We start from the raw sequence: 23,739 nt of genomic DNA, 5'->3' as shown, positions 1-23,739 counted from the left end.
CACCCTTTTTTTAAGGATGTGCCGGCTGGGGCTGATGGAAAAAAGTTATAGTCCGACGCTGGAGGCATTCAAGAGGCAGCTGGACAACCATCTGTCCGGAATGTTTTGATTTGGATTCCTGCATTGCGCAGGGGGTTGCACTTGATGGTCTTATAGGCCCCTTCCAACTCTACTATTTTATGATTCCAGTCCAAAACCTCTGAAGGGAAACAGATTGGCTCTACCTGAATATACTTTCCAGTTCTGGATATGCTTTCCAGCTGGAAGGAAACCAGCCCAGCAACTCATACAGAGAAACGATTGCCATCTTCCCTTTGAAAGCAATCGTGCTTTCTGCATTTCTGCACCTGGAATGATTGAATGATCCAGTTGTGCCCATCCTTGAGAGAAACGACACAATTGCCTACCCAGGGCTGGCACCAGTCTGTCCCAGGCCCACAGCATGATACTCAACACTCCCTACCGATGTAGGTGGCATGAGGCTTAAATAGTCCCGCTCACCCACCTCACTTCCTATATGCTACACGCACATGCCTGCCATCACCCAAGATGGCAGCAGGGTGTTAAGGACACTCTTGCCACCATCTTGGATGATGGCAGGCATGCACACACAGCACATGGGGCTGACACGGCAGGTAAGTGGGGCAAGCGGGCTTATTTAAGCCTGCACTGCCTGTATTGGGTATGTGTGTGTTGCCTGGGAGCTCCTGCTCTGAGATCCACGGTGCCACCAGGTCCACTGGATCCTGCACCCCAACGGGGGCAGATGATGGAGCAGGAGCTCCACCCTCCCAGCTTAAGGAGGGGCCCTTCAGGTCCACAGAGGCCCTCAGCCAATGCCCAACCTGGCTGCCTACTAGCACCGGGCCTGGACCTACCTCTCAGTACAGGCTGATATAGCCTTGTCCCTTTCCAAATTAGTCAATCCTACATAAAGGAGGCTGCCCACTCTCTCAATCTCCGTGGAAGGGGGCTTGGATTCGCCAGAATCTTTAAATATAACAGTTAGCATATTTCTCATATCATGCTAGTGTGTCCCAGCCTAGAGTTTTGAAAACAGCAAGCCTAGAGGCCTAGAAGATCCACTGGTGGTAGATATTTTGGGGCTGCCTAAGACAGCTAGCTCTCTCATAGCTTGGACACAGCAGAAAGTGATTACATAACCATCAATTTACAGGCACCTGCTAAAGCCAGAGAGGCCTTTGCAGGTAGAAAACAAGCACCTCCACACCATATCTTTTCCATCATCTTCATTAAAAAAAAAAGGCAGTTCTGATAGAAAAACACAAACAAAACAAAAAAAGACAACAGTGCAGGCAAATATGGTACAGAATAAGTTAAACATCTTTTCCTCCACACCTCCTGATGCTACCAGAGCAGGTGGGTGCAGAAATCTCCTCCAAGAAAGGAGTCAGGAGGCAGTCATATTTAATAAATACAAGCTGGTCTTTGGCCACAATTCCAGGATGGAAACAGGAAAGATTTCCTTGGATGCAAAAACAATTGGGAAATCCAGGCAGGCTAACGGTGGTGGTGGCGGCGGGGAAATGCATTGGAAGGCAGCAGATCAGACGCCAGCGCCGGAGGGAAAGAAATGAACGACCGAGGCCTGAATACTGGACTGAGGCAGTAGGCCCCAATCCCCTGCAAGGGCTAAAGAAGAGGAGGGGGCACTTGTTGGAAAGGATCATACTCACTGAGGTAGAGAGGACCCTGAGGAACCCTTGGAGCAGTCTCTGTGCAATACTAGCAGAGACTGATGGCACCACTGCAGAAGTGGGTTCCCTTCACTTGCAAAACCACAAATCCCGGTTTCCTAACAAGGCTTGGTAGTAAAGGGCACGGTGCACACACATACGTGCAGTAGTCAGGACACCCTTCAGAGCCAGGGACAGGAAACAGCTAGGCCACAAACAGCATCAGGCCCGCAAAGGTTTTGGCCCAAGCAGTTTGATTGGTGCCATGCCAGGTTCTAGGTTGGTTTACACACACTTAGAACAAGCTGACAATCTTCTGCATGTGAAGGAGGGCCGGGCATGCATGCATACTCCGCTACTGTTCAGGTTTACTTGCAAAGAAGGTGCTGTATTCAGACACCTGATCAGGGACGGGAAGAATTAGACTAAAACCCTGCCTTTAATTGGAGCACTCACCCCCCACATTACTCAGGGGCATCTGCAAAGGGGGGGGGGTGTCTCCACCTGTCTGCTCCTCCTCTGCGTGTAAAAAAGGATCCAGGCTTACTGAGTATGTATATTCAACCCTCCGAATGCAGGAGGAGGAGGTAAGGGGGGGAAAACCTTCTGCACTAAAAAAAGCTGGTGCCCCTGAATCATCTGCCTCTGTACCCCTAGCCTGGTAATGTCACAAGTGGGGGTGACCTGGCCTCCCCCAAGCAGCATTGGTGGAGATGGTCCACCCAACTCATACCTCCCTCTCACTGAAGAATTGGATTGTCATTACTCCTGCGTAGTGAGCTCCAGTAGTTGAGGAGTTAGGACGAGTTCCACAACCATAAACAGCTCTGTGCACAGTGCAATGGAGTTAGAAATAATCGTCTGCTTGTGGCAAACAACAAGCAAAGAAGACATGTTTGGTGGTGTGCTTCTGATGCCTCCAGTTGCCAATTTATGGCATTACAGTCTATGTCCAACGAGGACCTTTGTGCAGGTGTGCTCCCCTCTAGTGGCCTTCCATCAAATTGCAACTGCCATCTACCGCTGCCATCTTTGGTGCCCCCCCATAGCAGTGTTTCTCCTGCACCCAGCAGAGCAGAAGCAGATCACTGCTTGAGTCCAGCAGCGAGGTAAAACGTATGCAGGCTGGTGTCTCCAGTGCTTCCATCGGTCACTCCACAGCTCTGCACCCGCTGACTCAGGCCGAACTGTACTTGCTCTTCATGTGGCTCGTGCGCGTCAGCTGGAGTTGTCGGGCAGCCTGCAGGACCCGATAGCGCTCGCGGAGGTTGCGCCGCCTCACGTGTTCATTCGTGATCTCCTGCACGTAGCGCGAGGGGAACCAGCCCTTCTTGCCATCAGCTAGCCGGACGCCCTCATACCAGCCTACAATAGGGGGAAAAAAGGGAAGACTCATCAGCATCTCACGTTGTGCCCCTTCCCCAATTTCAAAGTCATTGGGGGTTCTCAGGCAGTGGGTTTAAAAAAAAAAATTATTCCACAACACAAACGCAGCTCTCCTGGTTCAGACCGTTTAAGTCCACTGTTCAGTTTCCAAGAGATGCCCCAGGGAAACTCACAAAGGAACATGAAAGTGATAGTCTTCCCTGATTGTTTGCCCTCAGCGCCTAGTATTGACATAAACTGCCTCTGAACATCAATTTAAAGCATATATATTAAACAGTAAAACAGCCTGGTATAAATTAACCATGACCCTGGATTTCAGATGACACATTAAACCAAACCTTGGCTTAGCTGCCATGCCGTGCTGACCTTAAAAATTCAAGGGAGGTATGAAGTGGGTGCGAGCTCCTCTCTGAGAACCAGCATGTTCACACAGTAATGTAATCCATACTCTGACTTACTGTGATGTGGAAAGCAAGCCAGTAAGAAAACTGTTATTAGGGCTAACCAGTTTTCACAATGTGGCATGCAAGTTTCTAAGGTTACACAGAACTCTTCCTCAGATTGGATGTTAAAAAGAAAGGAAATAGTACCGTGGGAGCAAGAAAAATAAAAGGTATCTCTGGGTGGGAGCATGGTGTTACAAATAGTAGCCACTGATAGCATCCTCCTCCATGAATTTGTCTAATCCTATTTTAAAGCCATCTTGTGGGAGCGAATTCCATAGTTTAACTACCTCCATGTTAAAACATCGCATACCTCTGGTGCTGAATACCTCAGATGTCAGAGAGAAACAGGGAGGTGACGGTTTTAACCATCACTTTTGCAGCATTGTTCAGTAACTCTGCACACTTCACGATTAAAAACGCACAAACACACACTTACTTACCCTCGTTGGTTTTGCATAGCACGTTGACAATGTCTGTGGGCTCTAGGCTCAGTTCATCAGCCTGGGCAGCAGCGTAGGCCTCGACGCACTGCACCTGAGGGCAGTCTGTTAAGGGAACAGGGAGAGAGAGAGAAAAATGAGAGTCATTCGGCCAGGGAGTGAAGAGGCCTCTATAAATAGTGAAAATTGTCTTCCTATAATTGGACCTGTAGCAGCGGAGGAAGTAGTGTCTTCCCAGTGTAATTCTCACACACAAAGACATATGCAGGAATGTTTCCAGAGAGAGGCAAAGTAAACACTGAAAGGGGAGAGCAGGCTAGGCCACATTCACACCATATATTAATTCCACTATCATTCCACTTTAAACCATCATGGTTTCTCCCAAAAAATCTTGGGAAGAGTAGTATGTGAACGGCGATGACAGTTGCTAGGAGACCCCTATTCCCCTCATAGAGCTATGAGTGGTTTAACAGTCAGGCCCCTCTTCCCAGAAAACTCTGAGAATTGTAGCTCCATGAGGGGAATAGGGACCTCCTAACAACTTTCAGCACCCTTCACTAACTACCCTTCCCAGGAGTCTTTGGGAGAAGCCATGACCGTTTAAAGTGGAATAATAGTGGAATAAATGTATGGTGTGAGCGTGGTCTAAGTTTCTCACCCACACAAAATGAATATAGTGCCTATTGTATTTTGTCTTATATCACAGATTCTGCAAATGCTAGAAACTTAATTTTATTTTTTAAATTAAAGTTGGGAATCTGGGGATTACGGATCGTTTGGGGAGCAACTGCCCCCACCTTTGCACGCCCCCAAAGTTGCTGCTTATCTTGTTCAGGAAAACTTACCTGTTACCAGGAATGTAAAGGAACAGCAGCTCTGAGCTGGGGGCCATTTACATTACAGGGCATTATCATAAAGCTTACATTGCCAGGCTTATGCAGACAGTTAAGAAAAACATTTTCTGTAATAGCTGCTGATCTGCAACTGTAAATTTGTATGTGGTTTTATGTAATAGTGGTAACCCGCTTTGATATTTTAACGAACTTATGGTATAAATGTATAAACAAGCAAGCAAACAAATCAGCATGCATGAGAGCAAGTTAATCTTAACCCCCAACTCCCAGCACCACCATCTTGATTCAAATCCCACCCCCTATCCCCATCCAAGGCATGGCTGCTTTTAATTTCATCTTATTTTTCCTTTAAGGGATGGGAGATGCTTTGGCAAGTTCATTCTTCAGAAAAGGGACTGTTTCCTTCACCAGTCAAGGAAGCACAAACACCCCCCTAAAACATCTGGGATCAGAGGGTAAACTTGCAATTTAGATGGACAAAGAAAGAGGATGCCAAGTGCATGGTGCCAAGAGCCAGTGTGATGTAGCAGTTAGAGATCACATTCACACCATACATTTAAAGCACAGATATTCCACTTTAAAGTCATGGCTCAGTTGAAAGAATCCTGGAAAGTGACATTTGTTAAGGGTGCTGAGAGTTGTTATATTCTCCTCAGAGAGCTACAATTCCCAGAGTTCCTTGGGAAGAAGGAGCAATTGTTAAACCACTCTGTGAAAGGTAGCTCTGTGAAGGGAACGGAAGCCTCTCTTAACAAACCTCAGCACCCTTAACTAACCACACTTCCCAGAATTCTTTGGGAGAAGCCACAACTGTTTAAAGTGGTACGATAGTGCTTTAAATGTATGGTGTGAATGAGATCAGAGTGTCAGACTAAGACCTGGGAGACCAGAGTTCAAATCCTTGCTCAGCCATCCTTGCTCCCTGGGTGACCTTAAGCAGTTTCAGCCTAACCTACCTCACAGGGTTCTTGCAAGGATAAAATGGGGGGGGGGAGAGAACTATGTATGCTACCTTGAGCTTCCGGGAGGAAAGGTGGGAGACACAGATGCAATAATAAACCAAATACATAAATTCTGCTGGCAGTACTAGTATCAACAGAGTTGATTGGAGGGGATGAGGTGGGGGAAAGAAAGCAAAGTGTCTCACCCCAGTCCTCGTAGATGGTTTCCTGTTTGCCATTAAGTTGGGATTCATGTCGAGGAAACGCACCCATCCAGCGGTGCATATCTGACCTGAAACCAAGAAGCAAATCCATGAAAGGTGTCCTTTGCAATGGTTGGCTGGTTCTGGGCAAGACAAGGGAACGGCAGTCCAGTTAAGAACATTTTGAAGAATTGCCTTGCTGGACCAGTCCATTTCAAAAGAGCAGCTATCCAGATGGCCCTGAAAGGTGTACAAGCAGAATATAATCCAAAGGCCCATTCTCTGTTTGACACCCGGCAACTGTTACTTGAGAGGGATTCTGCCTCTGGACATGACAGCATCCTCTTTTTCTTTAAGACATCATGACAAACAGCCATTGGCAGACCCAACCTCCATGAATTTTCTCATCCTTTACCAAAAGCTATCTAGGCTACCATACCTTGCAGCAACAAGTTCTACAAGTTAATTCTGTATTGCATCAACTGTTTTCTTTCATTTGTCCTGGTCAGAGCTTGGCTAGGCATTGTACTCACCAACAGATTCTGCCTGTCGAAGATCCAGATGCCCTCCCCCCACTAAAAAGCAGAGAGGGGAAAAACACCTCCCTTCTCTGTCACACACACACACATAATTAAAATAAACCAAGGTTGTAAGCCAACAACAAACCATGGCTTTCAGTTTGTGGTTTGTTGGCAGTAAACAAACCATAGTTAAGCCCCTGGGCAAGGTTCATGCATAATGCTAAGCCATGGTTTAATAAATCATCACTGAATAAACCGTAGCTTAACGTTATGTACAAACCAGGCCATTGGATATCTGTCATTTTCTACCCTAATTCCACTCCCATCCCAACCTCAGTCACTCACTGTGTTGGAGCGCGGCAGAGTCGGTCACTACTCCGTCCTTGGTGGTTCTCCAGCAGTGTCAGGTAGAAGCTGTTCTCTGCACTGTGGCTTGTGGAGGATTCCCCACAACCCTGGGCCTGGACTAGTGAGCGATGAGCGTAATCCAGCACCACAAAGCGTTCTGAACTGGAGAGAAAAGGGTACAGGTGAATCAGAGAATAAATTCTACAGCAAAGGGGCTGCTAGGCTTGGATGTGTAGATAATATGCCCCTTTTCCTCGAAGACATAAATCTAAAAAACCCCCAAAGGCTCCCATTCCTCTGATATAAACAGGATGGCATGTGTACGTTTACATTCACACCACGCAAGGACAGAAATTTGCAGCTGTCAGCACTTAGACAATCTCCACTCTCATTATTATTTTAAAAGTTTCTAGTCCTTAAGAATAAAGCAACAGGCTCAGAAATGGTGTAGCTGATCCAGTCTTTTAAAGCTTGCATAATCACAGGCTGCAAGACTCTCTGCCCCACGAATGGCACCCACTTTTTACTACCCCCTGTTCCCCATATTGACCCCTATCCAACACAGACACACCACTATTTTGTCTCTGGGCCAAATCCATTTGTCTGGTTAACACTTAACCACCCTGTGTACAGCAGAAGAAATTCCAGCCAGTTAGCACCATTCTCTACTTTAGGGAAGGGCTGTAGCTCAGTGGCAGAACACCTGCTTTGCATGCAGAAGGTTCCAGGTTCGATCTCTGATGGCATCTCCAGGGAGGGCTGAGGAAGTTTCTTGTCTGAAACCCTGGAGAGCCACTGCCAGCCAGTGTAGACAATACTGAACTAGATGGACCGACGATTAGCGTTAAGGCAGCTTCCTATATCCCGGCTCACCTCTTGCGCTGGGTGATGAGCAGCAGATCATTGAAGAGGAACAAGTAGATGGGAACCAGCTTGGGCTTGGTGCCAAAGATGGTGCCCCGGTGCACCACCTCCAACAGCTCACCCTGCTTCAGCAATTGCCGGCTCTGGGAGATGATAGGAACTGCCTGAATCAAAGAGAAATCGAGGAAGAATTTGGAAAGGAGACCCAGAGGCAGGTCTCTTACTGTGAGGAAAGATGGTCTTCCTAGAGGTCCACAAAACAGTAGCTTTTGCAATCCAGGCAGCTAACCTAGATGGCTTTTAAAAGGGGATTAGACACATTTGTGGAGGATGCATCACTAATCACAACAGCTGTATTCTACCTCCAGGATTAGAGGCAGCGTGAAATACCAGTTGCAGGGGAAGGACAGCAGAAGAGGGCAACTGAGTTTATGTCCTGCTTGTAGACTTCCCATAGGCATCTGCCCGACCGATACAGGAAAACAGGATGCTGGACTAGATATAGGTGTTTGGCCTGATCCAACTGAGGTCTTCTTATCATCATAGGAAGATTCTAACAATGCACAAGGTGCACCACAAAAATCTACCTGCAAAGCAGCCTGCTCTGTATCATTCATGCAGACAAATATAGAGTATGCAATGCTCTAGTCATGTACAAAAAAAACCAGGAAGGAGACAGGCTGGGCAAGCCATAGAAGGCCAACTAACAGCAACTACCTAGTTGGCCATATTCCAGGGACATTTAACTAGTGTGATGGATCAGTCTATTTCCTGTTCGTGTCAGTTCTGCATTCATGAGCCTGTTCCGTCCTGTTTCCCCATTTTGGTACTTTTTTTGAACCAATAATTTTATCGAACAAATCCGAAGGAACGTAAAATCCAAAGGATTCACTTTGTTCTAATCCACACATTTTTTATAATCCATTAACTTTGTCCGGTCAACAGCAAGGGTACTTCAATCGTTAACAGGTTTGATGCTTATGCTAACTACAGAAACAAATTAGTTAACTGTTTTTCTGAAACAATGAAATTATTTTTTAATTTTCTCTAAACAACGGGAAGTAAGGTTTCCATAACTGTGAGTGAACAGAGGGGGGTGGTTTTTTGTTTTTTGGCTGTAATCCTGGAACAAACAGGTAAACCTTGAATTACAAAGCCAAAAAACAATGAAATTAGAATCAGAAAGAAATTAATGGAGAATTAAAAAGCCTCGGTTTTTTTAGAGGCAGTTCTGCTAAATAAATAGGCAGCAGATTATTTTGTGAAGCAAAATTGACATCATGGCTTCAGGGTATATTTCACAATATTTGGCCAAGCTCAAACAATAGGCGGTCATCTGGTAATATTTCACTGGTCTACTGATCAGTGTGCCAACTCTACTGACTGCATGTATTTTGCAGCATTATTATTATTATTTATAGAATTAATAAATAAATAAATTTATATCAGACCTTTCCTCCAGCAAGCTCAAGCACATGGTTCTCCTCACCACCACCACAACTGTGTGAGGTAGCCTGGACCTGAGGTCACCCTGTGAGCTTCACAGCTGAGTGGCGATTTGAACCTGGGTCTCCCAGATCCTAGTCCAGTACCCTAACTATGTGGGCAACTCAGCAACCCTTGGGACTTCTTATTTCTAACGGTTGACTAACGTGTAGACACAATTGTAAAGGAGAGGCAGAGGAAAAAGAGGAAAATAATATCCTGGTTAACTCTTGAACATGTAATGCACTATCCATTATACTGCCTAGCACAAGTCACAAGGCAGGAGAGGCAGAGGAATGTTTTAATTCAGCTCGTTAGGCAGCTGAATCTGCAGAGGGCATTGGGGCAAATGGGAGCAAGTCCAGAGAAGGTGCGATGCTGAATGTGTCCTCCAAGGGAAGGGCCGTAGCTCAGTAGCAGAGCACTTGCTCTGCATGCAGAATGTCCCAGGTTCAACCCGCAGCATCTCCAGATAGGGCTGGGAGAGAGTCCTGTCTTAAACCACGGAGAGCCACTGCCAGTCAGTGCGGACAACACTGAGCTAGATGGACCACTGGTCTGAGGGGCTGGACTGGATGGCCTTCTAGGCCCCTTCCAACTCTACTATTCTATGATCCTGTCTAAGACAGCTTCCTGTGGTGCTGACCTTAAGCTTGTCAAACTCGATCTTGCTGGCGATGTGGATCAGCTCCTCCATGTGACGCATGCGGCCCACCTCAGAGTTACATTCTTCTATTATCTTTGTCAGGGATTGGAGACAAAGAGGAGAGTCAGTTACTTGGGGTTAGATCAGATTGATGATCTGCCCCAAAGAGAACACTTAGGAAACATGCTGTATTAAAAATACGCAGGGGGGATCTGCAGCAAAATGCAACAGTGTGGAATGCCCCAGTTCAGGGTCCTAGCCAGTCATGTCCTTTCCAGGATACTCCTTTCTATTCCCCCAGGGCCAGTGAGCATGTCCAATCCTCACTGGGGTGATCTGGGTTTCTCCCAGGTTCCTTCCCCCCCCCCAGCGCCTCTAAATTTATTTTTGTACTTCTGCAAACCTTGGGATTCCCCCAAGCATGCCAATACATTTCTCTTCTTTCGACATGACGCCATTTTGGCTACATGGCCATTGGCACTCACCGAGGTGACTATTAGATGGAGTGATATTAAGCATTGTTGTACTACTGAAAAGGCCACAGCTCAATGGCACAGCACATGCTTTGGATGCAGAATTTCCCAGATTCAGTCCCCAGCATTTCCACTCAAAACAATGTCACACAGCAAGACTGGAGAAGACCTTGTAGAGCTGCTGTGAGTGGCAGCTAGTGGCTCCACGTCAACGGGGTAGTGGAATCCACTCTGAGTTATAGTCCACATTTTCAAGGATCTGTCCAGCAACTTGGGCAGCTACTTAAAAGCTTGGACTAAAACCCGGAGCAGCTTCCACAGCCTCACGGGCAAGGAGCCACTAGCCACCACTGCTGCTGCCAGTTGGTGTAGACAATAGCAGGCTAGTCGGACTGACGGTCTGACCCAGTCTAAGATCTCGTCCTATGTTCACTTTATCACTTTTGGCCTCACCTTGGAAACAGAGGACAAGGCTTTCATGGCATTCTGTTCTCGCAATGATCCTTCGTCTGTTCGGCGCAGGATATTCTAGGAGATACAAGTGAAGTTAGAGGAGAAGGAGGAAGGAGCTTTAGTTGCACCCTCTTATGCGCTAGGACAATTCATTTTTTACAGTTTGCTAGTTCCACGGAAGTAAAACCTTTGCCCACAACTGACCTGTCAGCCATGGAACCTCAGCGTGTTGCAGAGGATTCTGGGAAGCCATATTTCATTTGCACAAGGTGCCAAGCCAGCTCTGTTGGGCTTCATTGGAGCCTTGTGCTGAGTGTGTTTTAGAAAACTCTCAGCACCCTCCCTGCAGCTGCATATTGCAGGGGAAGATGGTGAACAGCAAACAGCTGCCTTTCAAAGAAGCTTATCTGCCAATTTTCTCACTGAGGGAAAACTCCCCAGCATAGGACATGGACACAAACACACACCTAGGTTCCCCAGAACAGTTTAAGCACACTGCATTAGACCTCTGAGATACAGATGGTAAAACTCAATTTGTGCTCCCAGCCCACTGGATCCTGCTCCATACCAAGGCCACATCCACAGTGTGCACTATCAAACAGTCCTGGCTTCCACCAAAGAATTCTGGGAAAGTGCTGTTTGTTAAAGGTGCCGAGAGTTGCTCTATTCTCCTCATACAGCTACAATTCCCAGAGTTCCCTGGAAAGGAGGAGTGATTGTTAAACCACTCTGAGAACTGTAGCTCTGTGAGGGGAATAGGGGTCTCCTAACAACTCTCAGCACCCTTAACGAAAGCTACAGGTACCAGAATTATTTGGGGGAAGCTGTGACTGTTTTTAGGTGGTATAACAGTGCTTTAAATGTAAAGCTCTTTCAACAAGCCTTATCCCAGTCTACGTCTATGCAGTAACTCATTTTAAAATGTTGGTAAAGCTATATTTTTTTTAAAGATACTGTATTTTTAAGATATTTTGTGCTAAGATGGTTTTTTTAAAAGATGTTTTGTTTTCACGTTTTAAAGATATGTTTTTAAGATATTTTAAAGTGGTGTTTGTTGTTGGTTTTTTTACCTACAGCCATACCACACTGAACATGCCCGATCTCGTCTGATCTCGGAAGCTAAGCAGAGTCAGGCCTGGTTAGTACTTGGATGGGAGACCGCCTGGGAATACCGGGTGCCGTAGGCTTAGAGGAAGGCCATGGTAATCCACCTCTACAAATATATCCGAAAAAGATTCATAGGGTCACCATAAGTTGTGATCAACTTGAAGGCATATAACGAAAACAACGAAGTGTTTTTAGTGTTTTTGTTTGCTGCCCTGGGTGCCTTCTGGAAGGAAGGGCAGGACATTAAATAGATATGGATGGATGGACGGATGGATGGGGTGGGGAGAGAGGGAGAGTGGATGTGGCCCAAGAGCCAAGGCATAAAGAACACCTGCCCCCCTCTCAATTGGTTTAAACCTCACTCCTTTCCTCAGATGTCCTAGACAGAACACAGGAGTCTTGCAGCAACAAAGCCAGAGCTTCACCTCTATGAGCATCTTGATCCGGGTGATCCTCTGGAAAGGAAGCAGCAAGAAGGACATAAAGGGGAGTCGGTGGCACTGCGGGAGCTCCTGGAGCCGCGTCACAACTATGGCGAACTGGGGGTTCTTCTCCCTGAGTAGGAAGAGAGGAAGCAGGGTTGGATCAGGAAGTAGGATTCCAAATTCTGGCTGCAACACTACCTAGGGAAAAAATGGACCTTGCCGCAGTTATACACGCCCAGGTTACATCTGGACGGCAGCAGCCAACTCCATGTAGGTCTGCCTTTGAAGATGACTCAGAGGCTTCTGCTGGTAGAAAATGCAGCTGCCCAGTAACTTGAGAGGGAAGTGATTAGAACATATAAAACTTATTCTGTACCAACGTCACTGGTTCATTTCCAGATCCAGTCAGAGTAGACAATATTGAGCTAGATGGACCAATAATATGACTCGGTTTGAGGCAACTTCCTATGAACACACACGTGGCAGCCGTTCCGTCAGGCTGCAGAGCAGAGGCAGAGAACAGAAACAGGACTGATCCATTGCCTTTACTGAGATCCCAGCTGCTTTTGACTCTCCCACAACTGACACCTGGCAGCAGCCAATCTGTCAGGCTACCTAAATTGTTTCCATCCCAGCTGTTCATTATTCAAAATGTAACTTTTAAGAACTGGTGCTTGAGTTTGCTTTTTTCCTCCTCCCTCCACTTCCCTTTCCCCTTGTATGCCGTGCCTTTTAGATTGTAGACCTAACAGAGCACGAACCATCTTACTACTGTTCTCCCTCTCCCCACCAAAGGCCCTCTGAACCATCAGGAGTCTGTCCAACAGGTTGGTTTGCTTTCTTTCTTTCTCTCACTAACATGAGGCTGCTGTAGGTCTTCTCTTGGTATAGTTGGTTGCGCACGTAGTCAATGTAGACCGAGAAGTTCTGCTGGGCATGTTCCTCTACAATGTCACAGACATCCGAGATCTGCAGGCTTTCAGCCAGGCGCCCTTCAAGGTCCTGCAAAAACCTGCCAAGAGAAATGACCGGCATCATAAATGGCTACATTTGAGGCACTTACAAGAAGTGAGGAAGGGCAGAGCTTCAGGTTTGCATGCAGAAGGTCCTCAGGGTCAATCCCCAGCATCTCCAGGTAGGGCTGGGAATGTCTCCAGTTTGGACAACCACTGCTAATCAGCGTAGACAATACGGAGTCAGATGGACCAACTGTCTTACTCAGTATATGACAGCTTCCTATATTTCTAATGAGGAGAGCTAGTTTTCTATATGGAGAGAGAATGTTCCTTCACAGGGGGGAATTCAGGTTTGTGGTCCTACGCCATCCACTTCCATCCACAAGATGGCATTATTTCAGAGGCCCCTGCTAGTTAGTTAATTAGAGCTGATCTACATATTCAGAAGAATCATATGGTATGGTCCTGCAGGTAGCACGTGATGTGGATAGTGATAGCGATAATGATAACAATAACAACATTTATATCCTGCCCTTCCTCCCAAAGGGAGCCCAGGGCAGCAAATAAATTATAAAGCACAATTAAAAAAAAAAATCTTAAAAAAAAACACAATTCCAGTACATGCAGACTGAGATAAGGGATCTATTTTATAGCCTTGTTGATTCTTCTGAATCTGCAGATGACCCCTTGATGAACATGAGCACCCTAGGTGTCTAGCCTATTGTCCAATATGCATGTTAAGGGCAGATATCCATGTTCAGAGGATTTACATGAAACAGCCACATTCTTAGGAGGGCTGTAGCATCCGATTCTTCTGACAGGGTAGATCAGCCCTTAATGCCAATTAGGAGGCTGGAATTTACTTGAGGAAGGGGCTACAGCTCAGTGCTAGAGCACCTGCTTGGCATGCAGAAGGGCCCAGGTTCAACCCGCAGCACCTCCAGGTAGGGCTAAGAATGTGCTCCCTGTCTGAAACCCTGGAGAGCTGCTGCCAGCCAGAGTAACGGATTGATGGCCTGACTTGGTATAAGGCAGATTCCTGTTTTCCTACTTAACCATAGATCAGCTTTTATTTTTCAGGACAGCCTCTGGGTGACAGGGAAAAAGGGGGTCAGAGGAAGGGGAAGAGGCAGAGCTGACCTTTCGCTGACCTCCTTGACTTTGCGGATGTTGGAGAAGAGGATCCGGTGCTCACGCAGAAGGATGGTGGCTGCCAGATCCCGGGACTCCATAAAGTGCTCGATCAGCAGAGACAGGGAACGCAGGTAGGAGGCCTCGGAGGTCACCACCTCGAAAAGGCTCTGGACACAGAGGAAGCAAGAACAACGGAAAAGGGGCATCGGTGGGATGAGATGGGCGGAACCCAACATCACAGTCTGGTTCACGTGTAGCACTAAGCCAAATCGTGGCTTCGCATGAACATGCAAGCATGCTGGAGATTGTGGCCGCTTCACTCCTTCCCAGTTGTTTTGCTGCTATGCCGTGCTGAGCTAAGCAACAGTTTCGCTTAGCATGTTGTCCAAACGCTGGACTTTAGGCTTAGCTCTCCTGGACAAATCATGAGCCATAAACCAGACGACAAAACTTGGTTGCAGCTCATGGTTAGTCTGGAAAGAGATAAACCACAGCATGCGTTCAGATGATACACTAACCCAAACTACGGATTAGCTCACCATGGCACAGAAGTAAAATGTCCTGAGAGGAGAGAATTGGAAATGATCTCCTCTCCAGGAGACTGTGCATTCATACTAAGTTTGGCATAACATGATGTGCAAACCAGGCCACTATGTGTTGTATGACAAAAGGCTGCTAATACCAACCATTCCATTTATTTTTCCTTAATTATCAAGAAGAGGCAGCGTGGTGTAGTGGTTAAGGTGTTGGATACGACCTGAGAGACCAGGGTTCATATCTCCACACAGCTATCAAGCTCACTGGGTGACCTTTGGCTAGTCACTGCCTCTCAGCCTCAGAGGAAGGCAATGGGAAACCACGTCTGAATACCGTTTACCATGAAAACCCTATTCATATTCGCCAGAAGTCGGGATCAACTTGAAGGCAGTCCATTTCCATTTTTTTTAATTATCAAGAGCCATAAAAACTGCCACTTTAGGAAAAGCCAATTTATCTCCCACAACGGGCCAGTTCAGACCCCAATCAGCTTCCCCATCTAAAGTATGAAATCTGTTTGTCCCAGCAGAAAATCAGTTCATGCTTTTTAGATGCTCGTTCTGATCAGTATGTTATTCATTTAAAAAGAGACCCAACAATCTCATATGAAATTATTCTGTTACCTCGTTCGGAATGAGTTATTGCTATTTAAGAAACCAACACAAAAACAACACAATTCACAAAACACTCATTCAAAAGCTGAGTACAAGCCACAGCCAAATAACCCCCAAATCGTCTAGTTTAAAATGATCTCATTAAAAAAGGAGCTTTAAGGTGAGCTTGTCCACTGATTTGCATCCCACTTTACAAACCTAATGATTCTCAAAGCGTTCTGGGCCCAAAAAATTCTACATTTGGCCACTTAAATTTTTTTTTATTATCATCATTATCAATTTTATTTATGAATCACTAACCATGGGATATCCCAAAGCAATTTACAATATAATAATAATAAATATAAAATAGTTACATATATAAAAACAGTTAAAACAATTGAATACATAAAAATGATTTTTAAAAACTACAGATTTAATCAGAAGCTGTAGCTCAGTGGCACAGCAGGTGCTTTGCATGCCTGTAAGCTCTCAGATTCAATCTCTGGCTATCACCAATTACAGGATCTTGGGGTGGCAGAACTACAACAGGCCACTGCACCACTCTGCCCGAGACATTGCTTAACCCACCTCCTGCATCTTCCTCTCTTCGGGGCTTATGTTTCCCAGAAGGCCGCTCTCTCGCACAGCAGGCAGCTCCTGCCAAAGCGTGCTGTGTGGGATGGGACCGCGAGGTCCAGCTGGCCCTTCACCAGGGGAAGGGGCCCCGTAGTCAGAGCTGCTGAAACTGCTGTTGCGAGGAACCGTTTGCCGTTTGATCTCCTTGGAGATGACGGCCTGGCGATATGTCTGGTACAGGGGCTCTGCAGAAGGAAGAGATGGAATGTCTTTCAAAAGGAGAGATGGAGCCCCTTCAGACTGGTATTTCTTTGCAAGTGTATTAATTGAAGCAATAATAGTTAGTGGATTTACGCTGGGCCGTCCACATGTTATTCCACTTTATTAGTTGTTCTGCAGCGCTTTCCCAATGTTACCATACTACTGCTATCTGGAGGGCGCTCTTCCACAATAGCACAACAGAAGCGGAACAAAAAATAAACCAGAACATTTGTGATATGTAAAGTTACAGGATTTCTGCAGAACGTTACGGGACATACCAATTGGAAACCAAGCAGTATGTCTGCCCCAAAACCTTTGGAGCGGCAAACAGTATTAGAAGCAAGACTGTGTTTAACTGCCCTCCTAATGAGAACAAATCATCATGCACAATAAAAAGGCCCAGAGAGAGAGAGAGAGAGAGACGGAGACTAGGCTCTGGTTTAGAGAACTACAGACCCAAATAAACACCAGTTCATGAAATGGAACAGTCACTGTTCTCAGTCCTTAGATCTTTTCCTGCACCCACTTACCATCCTGTAGGCAAAGCCCCCAGTCAGGACCCTTAGGGGATAGCACTGAGCAGCTTCTGCAATAAAGGAGAGGCAGAAAAATTAAACAGTAACAGATCCTAAGTGACGTTGGGGGCTTTCCCCCCCTAGAATCCCAAGATTCACTATTTGTAGTCAGATGCAAAAGACGTACACTTGGAATTAAGAAACAGGTCCCCTCCAAGCACATTCTCAGCCCGAGAATTTATTTTCAGTTCCAGAAATGTGAGTTTTCACACACACAAAAAAGAAACGCTCCACGTCTTCCTTCAAGCTCTTAATTTCAACAAAGCTGAAGAAGACTTATTTTTGTTCTTGCTGTTGTTAAAGAATTGGGAGTCAAAGGCCTGCCAATCTTAGGGAGGGGCTGTAGCCCAGTAGCAGAGCTTGTTTTGCAGGCAGAATGTATCCGGTTCAATTCCCAGCATCTCTAGAAAGGGCTGAGAGTGTCCCCCGTATGAAACCATAGAGAGCCACCACCTGTCAGCATAGACAATACTAAGCTAGATGGTCTGTCTCAGTATAAGACAGCTTTGTCATGAAGTTTAGGCATGCTCAGAGATCCTCTGTGCAGACAGAGTCAGCTGAGGCGCCTTTCCTGCAAACAGAATTCATAAGAATTTCTCTCCGTGTGTGTTTTAATAGCACCCTTAAGTCCAGCCTCCTCATTCGACAGGGACAATTCTCCCAAGACGACATCCCGACCCCATTCTTCAATCAATGCCAACAGGCCCTCCACCCTCCTGAAATCTGGGCTATGTCCTAGAAACCTGGAGTGATTCAGCCAGCTCTGCAGTGACTAAAACAAAAGCTTCACTTTGTTTAGGTGGCAGCTCTCTCGAGGTTCACGCTCTGCTCCTGAAGGCGGCACCTCCTAAAATGTGGGGCAAGCTGACTCAGGATAAATGTCTGGCTCAGGATAAGGCGGCTTCCTATGTTCCTATCTACTGTGAATCACCTAGAACTTTGCCTTCTGGGTAACCATACCTCACTATTCCTTGATCCAGCCCAGCATCCTCTTTTGCACACACCCTGACACTTTTCATTCAGGATTTTGTGGACATGAGGAGGAAGGCCAACACACCTGTCATTTGGAGTCACTGCATCAGAGTCGCCTGGAGCTGAGCACTCATTTTCACAGCCACCTGGGGAAAGAGCAAGTTTTGCAGAGTTAGTGAAGCTTGGTAAATGGGTGGAGATACCGGTATGTGAGTGCGGACTAGGACGGTCCTTTTTTTTTTTTTAAAAAAAGGCAAGTATGTCTGCGGGGTTTTTTGCTTTTGTTTTAAAGGTAAATATGTCTGGGAAAGACCCAAGGATCACCACAGCACTACATGTTAAGGGTCCCTCCAGACTGGTGTGTGCATGTATGTGTTTTGCGGTTGTATTCTGCAACGTGTCACTTACACAATAACAGTCTGTTAGTGGTGGATTTATTCTAGACTGTCCACATAAGAGCATAAGAAGAGCCTGTTGTATCAGGCCAATGTCCACACATCGTTCTGCTTTATTACTTGCTCTGCCATGCTTCCCCAATGTTACTGCATTATTGCCATCAGTAGAGACAACAGTCAAGGAATCAGAAGAAGGCTAGGACTGGGGAGGGCAGCTATGATGAGAGAAGTAGAAAAGGCCCTCAAATGCAAAGATGTATCACTGAACACTAAAGTCAGGATTTGGTATTCCTGATCTCTATGTACGGATGTGAAAGTTGGACAGTGAAAAAAGCAGTTAAGAGAACACTCAACTCATTTGAAATGTGGTGTTGGAGGAGAGCTTTGCGTATACCATGGACTGCGAAAAAACAAATAATTGGGTGTTAGAACAAATTAAACCAGAACTATCACTAGAAGCTAAAATGATGAAACTGAGGTTATCATACTTTGGACACGTAATGAGAAGACAGGATTCACTAGAAAAGGCAATAATGCTGGGAAAAACAGAAGGGAGTAGAAAAAGAGGAAGGCCAAACAAGAGATGGATTGATTCCCTAAAGGAAGCCACAGACCTGAACTTACAAGATCTGAACAGGGTGGTTCATGACAGATGCTCTTGGAAGTCACTGATTCATAGGGTCGCCATAAGTCATAATCGACTTGAAGGCACATAACAACAAGAGGCACTCTTGCGCTACAGCATCACAAAAGCGGAAGAAAAATACAACCTAGAACATTTGTACTATAAAAAGTTACAGGATTTCAGCAGGAAGTTATGGGGCATGCACTGCAGCAGTATGTCTACCTGGAAACATTCGAAGTTGCAAACAGTATTGAAAGTTGGATCAAGAATATCTGCCCCAATCTCATTATGAGCACAAATCATTATGAATGCACAATAGAAGAAGCCTGGAGGGGCCTAAGAAGTGAGTGCCTGGCTTTTCCTAGCAACTGTGACATAAAAAGAACCAGTCAGTTCAACAAGCGAGCCAAGCCACTTTGTTTTGTGTTGGGCAATAGAAGGGAACACACTAAAAATCTTCGCTTCCTAAGTTTCAAAAACCGCTGCTACACTATGTCAGAACCAGAAGAACCAGAAGAATAATCCACTGGGTGACACTGCAATTTATTTTTATTTAATGTCACATTATATCCTGCCTTTCTTCCAAAGATGTCAAGATGGCGTACATGGTTCTCCACCTTGTCATTTTGTCCTCACAACAACCCTGTGAGGTAGGATAGGCCAAGAGACAATTGAATGGCCCATGTTCACCCAGTGAGCTTCACGGATGAGTGGGGATGTGAATCCAGCCCCTCCCCACCTCAGGTCCCAGACGAACACTCTAACCACTACACCACAATGCTTCTTACCCTCATTTACAGAATGCTCTCCCCAGGGAGACCCACCTGGCACCAACCTTGTCAACATTTAGCACCAGGCAAATATGTTTTTATTTTCCTGGGCATTCGGGCAGCACCAATGACATTCTATTATACTCTTCAATCTATTTTTATTTGTAACATTTTGTAATTTATCATTGTATCTTTTAACTGATGGTTAATTGCTTCAGGACCTTTTTAGTGGAAAGCGCTCCACCAGTTTAAAAAACCTCAGCCTCATAAACCTCAGCCTCATAAACCTCTCACACCCTTCTTGCCCTTCCCACACCTTCCCTCCAAGTATGTCGTTCCCTCAAGCTGTACAGTAATTACCTTGGCATGGGCCTTCACCCAAGGGCAGGCTCTCCAAGGGTGGTGGTGGCTGAGTTGGCGGAGGGGGCAGGCCCTGAGGCAGCGGAGGCGGTGGCTGGGATGGGGGAGGAGGAGTCATGGTTGCAGGCAACTGGCAGGAAGAAAGCAGGGGAGACTGGCTCTGAGGAAGGGAGAGGGGTGGCTGCATCTGGAAGGTGGGTGGTGGCGGCGGTGGCATGGACGGTGGCGGCAAGAGGAGCCCTTCCCCTGCAGAGACGGGGGACGTGTCTCCTTGAACTTGGTTCATCTCAAGCGGGTACTGCAGGGAACTCCGGCGGGAAAAAGACAAAGGGATCATGGAGCTGCGAGGAGGTTTCATTGGGGCCTTGGGTGGGATGGCAGGGGGCATAACCTCACTATCCAAAGAGAAAGAGGACCCCCCTTTGCTGCGGCGGGGCGGCTTTGGCATCAAAGGAGGGCAGCGCAGCGGAAGAGGCTCAGCAGTGGAACGGTACCCTGTCAGCACCACGCCTCCTTCGGGATGTCCGTTGGCCGAGGGTGGCGGGTCAGGGGGCTTCTTGCTCCGGGAGGAACGGCGGGATTTAGGGGGTCTGCCGGAGGCAACTGAGGAGTTGCCTGCAGGTGGGGCGTTGAGCACCAGGAGGTGTTGGAAGAGTGGTCCTCCCTCGTCCGCAGAGGATGAGAGGTCCGAGGTGGGCCCTTCCTCACAGTCATTCTGTTCAGCCTGCTGAGAATGTGCTGGAACCCACGCCAAGACCATGCCTGGCCGCTGCTGATGGCAAATGCAGGGACAGCCTGAGGGGCAGGAAGCTGGCAATTCTACACCGTTCTGCTCCACCGCACATGATACAGATGACTGGGTGTCCTCACCAGTTTCTGTGGAAATGAAAGCGGGGGGGGGGGAGAGAAAAGGAACACTGGAGAACTTGTATAAGATAGACAGAGATCTGCTGTGCAAGGGGATACTGTTTAAGATATTGCTATCATCTGCACTGCGCCTTCGAGATACAGTAAAGGCAAGATAGGGGAACAGGGTTAGGAACAGGGGACCTGTGTATTTCACAAATTATTATTATTATTATTATTATTATTATTATTATTATTATTATTATTATTAACAACAACAACAACAACAATTTATATCCCACCCTTCCTCCCAGTTAGGAGTCCAGGGCGGCAAACAAAAACTCTAAAAACGCTATAAAACATCATAAAAACAGATTAAAATATATTAAAACATCTTTAAAACCATATTAAAACAAAATACCTTTAAAAAATCTTTAAAAAAAAAAAGCTTTAAAAACATCTTAAAAAGCAATTCCAACACAGACGTAGCTTGTTGAAAGAGGAAGGTTTTCAGTAGCTGCCAAAAAGATAACAGAGATGGCCCCTGTCTAATATTTAAGGGGAGGGAATTCCAAAGGGGAGGTGCCAAAGCACTAAAGGTGCACTTCCTATGTTGTTCAGAACAGATCTCCTGATAAAATGATATCCGCAGGAGGCTCTAACTTGCAGAGCAAAGTATTTGACTGGGTATATAAGGGATCTTGTATTTAAAGGGATGCTGAATCCTTGACAGAGTTATAGCTTTTGTTTAAGTAGTAAAAATGGCAGCTTTTGCTACAATGCCATGCTCAGAAGCAGGGCCGACTCCAGGCATGCGGGGACCCTTGGGCATCAGCTTGCCCTGGCCCCCCGGTGGGTGGGTGGGTGTGCGTGGGTGGGTGTGCGTGCGCGTACGCCCCCCACGTGCCCCCCATGGCCCCACTACTTGTCTAGTCTTTACCATTACCCTTAATGAAGATGGCGGCCGTGGTTTCCCTAAGGGGAATGAAGCCTCCGCCACCATCTTTGTTGATGGCACATCTCTGCCATCAACTAAGATGGCGGCAGCGGCTTCAGTACCTTAGGGAAGCTGCAGCCACCATCTTCATTAAGGGCAATGCTAAAAAGCCGGCTGACAGGTAAGTGGGGGGCCTGGGGGGGGCACGGATTGCAGAACGGGAGTGGAGGGCCCCTCAGGGGCTCCTGTAGTTCCGGGGCCCTCGGGCCAGTGCCCAACCTGGCTGCCCTTTAGAACCGGCCCTGCTCAGATGTATGCAGCCAACATCTAGCAGAATGCCTGAAGCTGGAGGTAGGTGGAGCTATGCAAGGGGGAGGAACTTAACCCATGTTCTAGAATAGCTGCACGCCTTGTCAGTTCGTTTCCAGACCCAATTCATGTTATGTGCTCACATTAGTATTTAAAGCACTATACAACTTCAGCTTCAAATATATGAAAGACCACCTCCTTCACTACAGAACCTTTTGATCAGAGGGGGGCCTCTTGGTAGTTCCACCACCCTCAGAGGTTTGTGGGGTGCCCTGGGAAAGGGCATTCTCCGCAGCCCCTAAGCTGTGAAATTCCCTCCCCTGGCACCTTCCTTCTGTAGATTTCATCATTTGCCGGAGATGCATCTCTTTACCGTAACCTTTTGACATGCTTTGTTTGCATAATTTATACAAGCAGCAAGACGATTCAGCATCACTTAGTGCAGAGATTCCAGTTCAGGATACACAGGGGTCCTCAAAGCAACCGAAGGCCAGAAGAGCCAGCAATTCGCCAAAGATGGGAACAGGGAAGGAAGCCACCTATCCTTGCAGCCCACGTCACTCACCCAACAGCGCCTGAGCCTCTTTTTCTTCTGCCATCTTCTCTTCTCCATTCTCAGTGACTGTGACAGGGGCTGGGATGCAGTTCAGAGCAGGCTGAACGGGCTTCCCACCCTCTTCTTTCTCCAGGCCCGCGTGGTCGAAGCGCACCACGATCTTACGAACGGCACCAGAGTTCTGCAGCTTGTGGAGCTGCCACTGGTGGCTGCAAGGGGGCTCAGTCACCCTGGAGCACCCGTCGCTGACCGTCTCGGCCATGGAGCCCTCCAGGGGCAAAGGTGGAGTCAGGCCACGGCTCAGCCTGGCAGAGTCTGGCCTGGGGGGCAGATACGGCCGCGGCCTGGTGGGCGGGCGAGGTTTGATGATGCGGGTGGGCTTCTGGGTCGGAGGAGTTGCCGGAGGCAGGGGGTCCATGGCGGACATCTTCACAGAGAGAGGGTCATTCGCAGCGCCACCGCCATCATGACTTCATTTCCTAAGGGAAGAAAGAGAGATGCAGACACTGTTAGCAGAACCCTTAAGGCCTAAGGGCCACATTCCCTTCTGGACATTCTTTCGGGGGGCACATGCCAGTGGTGGGCAGGGCCAGAGGCAAACAAGCTGAGCAACCAATTTAATTATTAATATTATTACATTTATATACCACCTTTCCTCTAAGGAGCTCAAATATTGCTCTCCCACTTCTAAGATTATCCTTACAACAACCCTGTGAGGTAGGTTAGGCCGAGATGTGAATTTTACCTTCGAGCAGTAGGCAAGTTTCTATACACAGTCACATACCCCTCTCCCAACCAGGCCATCAAGAGGCATTATGAGAATTCAAGGACACATTTCTGCCAGACAAAAACACTCAAGGAGAATGCAAAGCCAGCAAGGGGTGAGGCCTGGGGAGGGTTCCAGAGGATGCACAAAGTATTTTCTTTGCAGACAGTGTTGGTTTTGTTTTAAAATGGGGAAGAATTTTTAAAAAATGGTATCCCACTTCACTTGCAATTTTAACTTTTTGTTGTTATATGCCTTCAAGTGGATCACAACTTATGG

The 23,739-nt window shown here is 46.9% G+C and overlaps 1 protein-coding gene and 1 non-coding gene across 2 annotated transcripts; one reads left to right on the top strand and one right to left on the bottom strand.

Moving 5' to 3' along the window:
• Window positions 1-1,247: 1,247 nt before the first annotated feature.
• ARHGEF15 (Rho guanine nucleotide exchange factor 15) lies at window positions 1,248-23,165 on the bottom strand. The gene is made up of 15 exons (XM_061589710.1): window positions 22,704-23,165; window positions 20,047-20,922; window positions 17,982-18,042; window positions 16,880-16,935; window positions 16,101-16,333; window positions 14,386-14,546; window positions 13,149-13,301; window positions 12,290-12,419; window positions 10,758-10,832; window positions 9,832-9,924; window positions 7,710-7,864; window positions 6,834-6,998; window positions 5,971-6,056; window positions 3,970-4,074; window positions 1,248-3,062 (listed from the first exon to the last, which is right to left on the bottom strand). The coding sequence occupies exons 1-15, from the start codon at window positions 23,119-23,121 to the stop codon at window positions 2,875-2,877; spliced, it is 2,955 nt and encodes a 984-aa protein (XP_061445694.1). The 5' UTR covers window positions 23,122-23,165; the 3' UTR covers window positions 1,248-2,874.
• On the top strand, window positions 11,826-11,944 carry LOC133368109 (5S ribosomal RNA). Its single transcript, XR_009758586.1, has one exon. It is a non-coding gene; the product is annotated as a 5S ribosomal RNA (ribosomal RNA).
• Window positions 23,166-23,739: the final 574 nt, after the last annotated feature.

The sequence above is a fragment of the Rhineura floridana genome, chromosome 11 (genome assembly GCF_030035675.1).
Source record: "Rhineura floridana isolate rRhiFlo1 chromosome 11, rRhiFlo1.hap2, whole genome shotgun sequence".
In the NCBI taxonomy this organism is placed as follows: Eukaryota; Metazoa; Chordata; class Lepidosauria; order Squamata; family Rhineuridae; genus Rhineura; species Rhineura floridana.
This window is presented reverse-complemented; position numbering and strand designations above follow the sequence as displayed.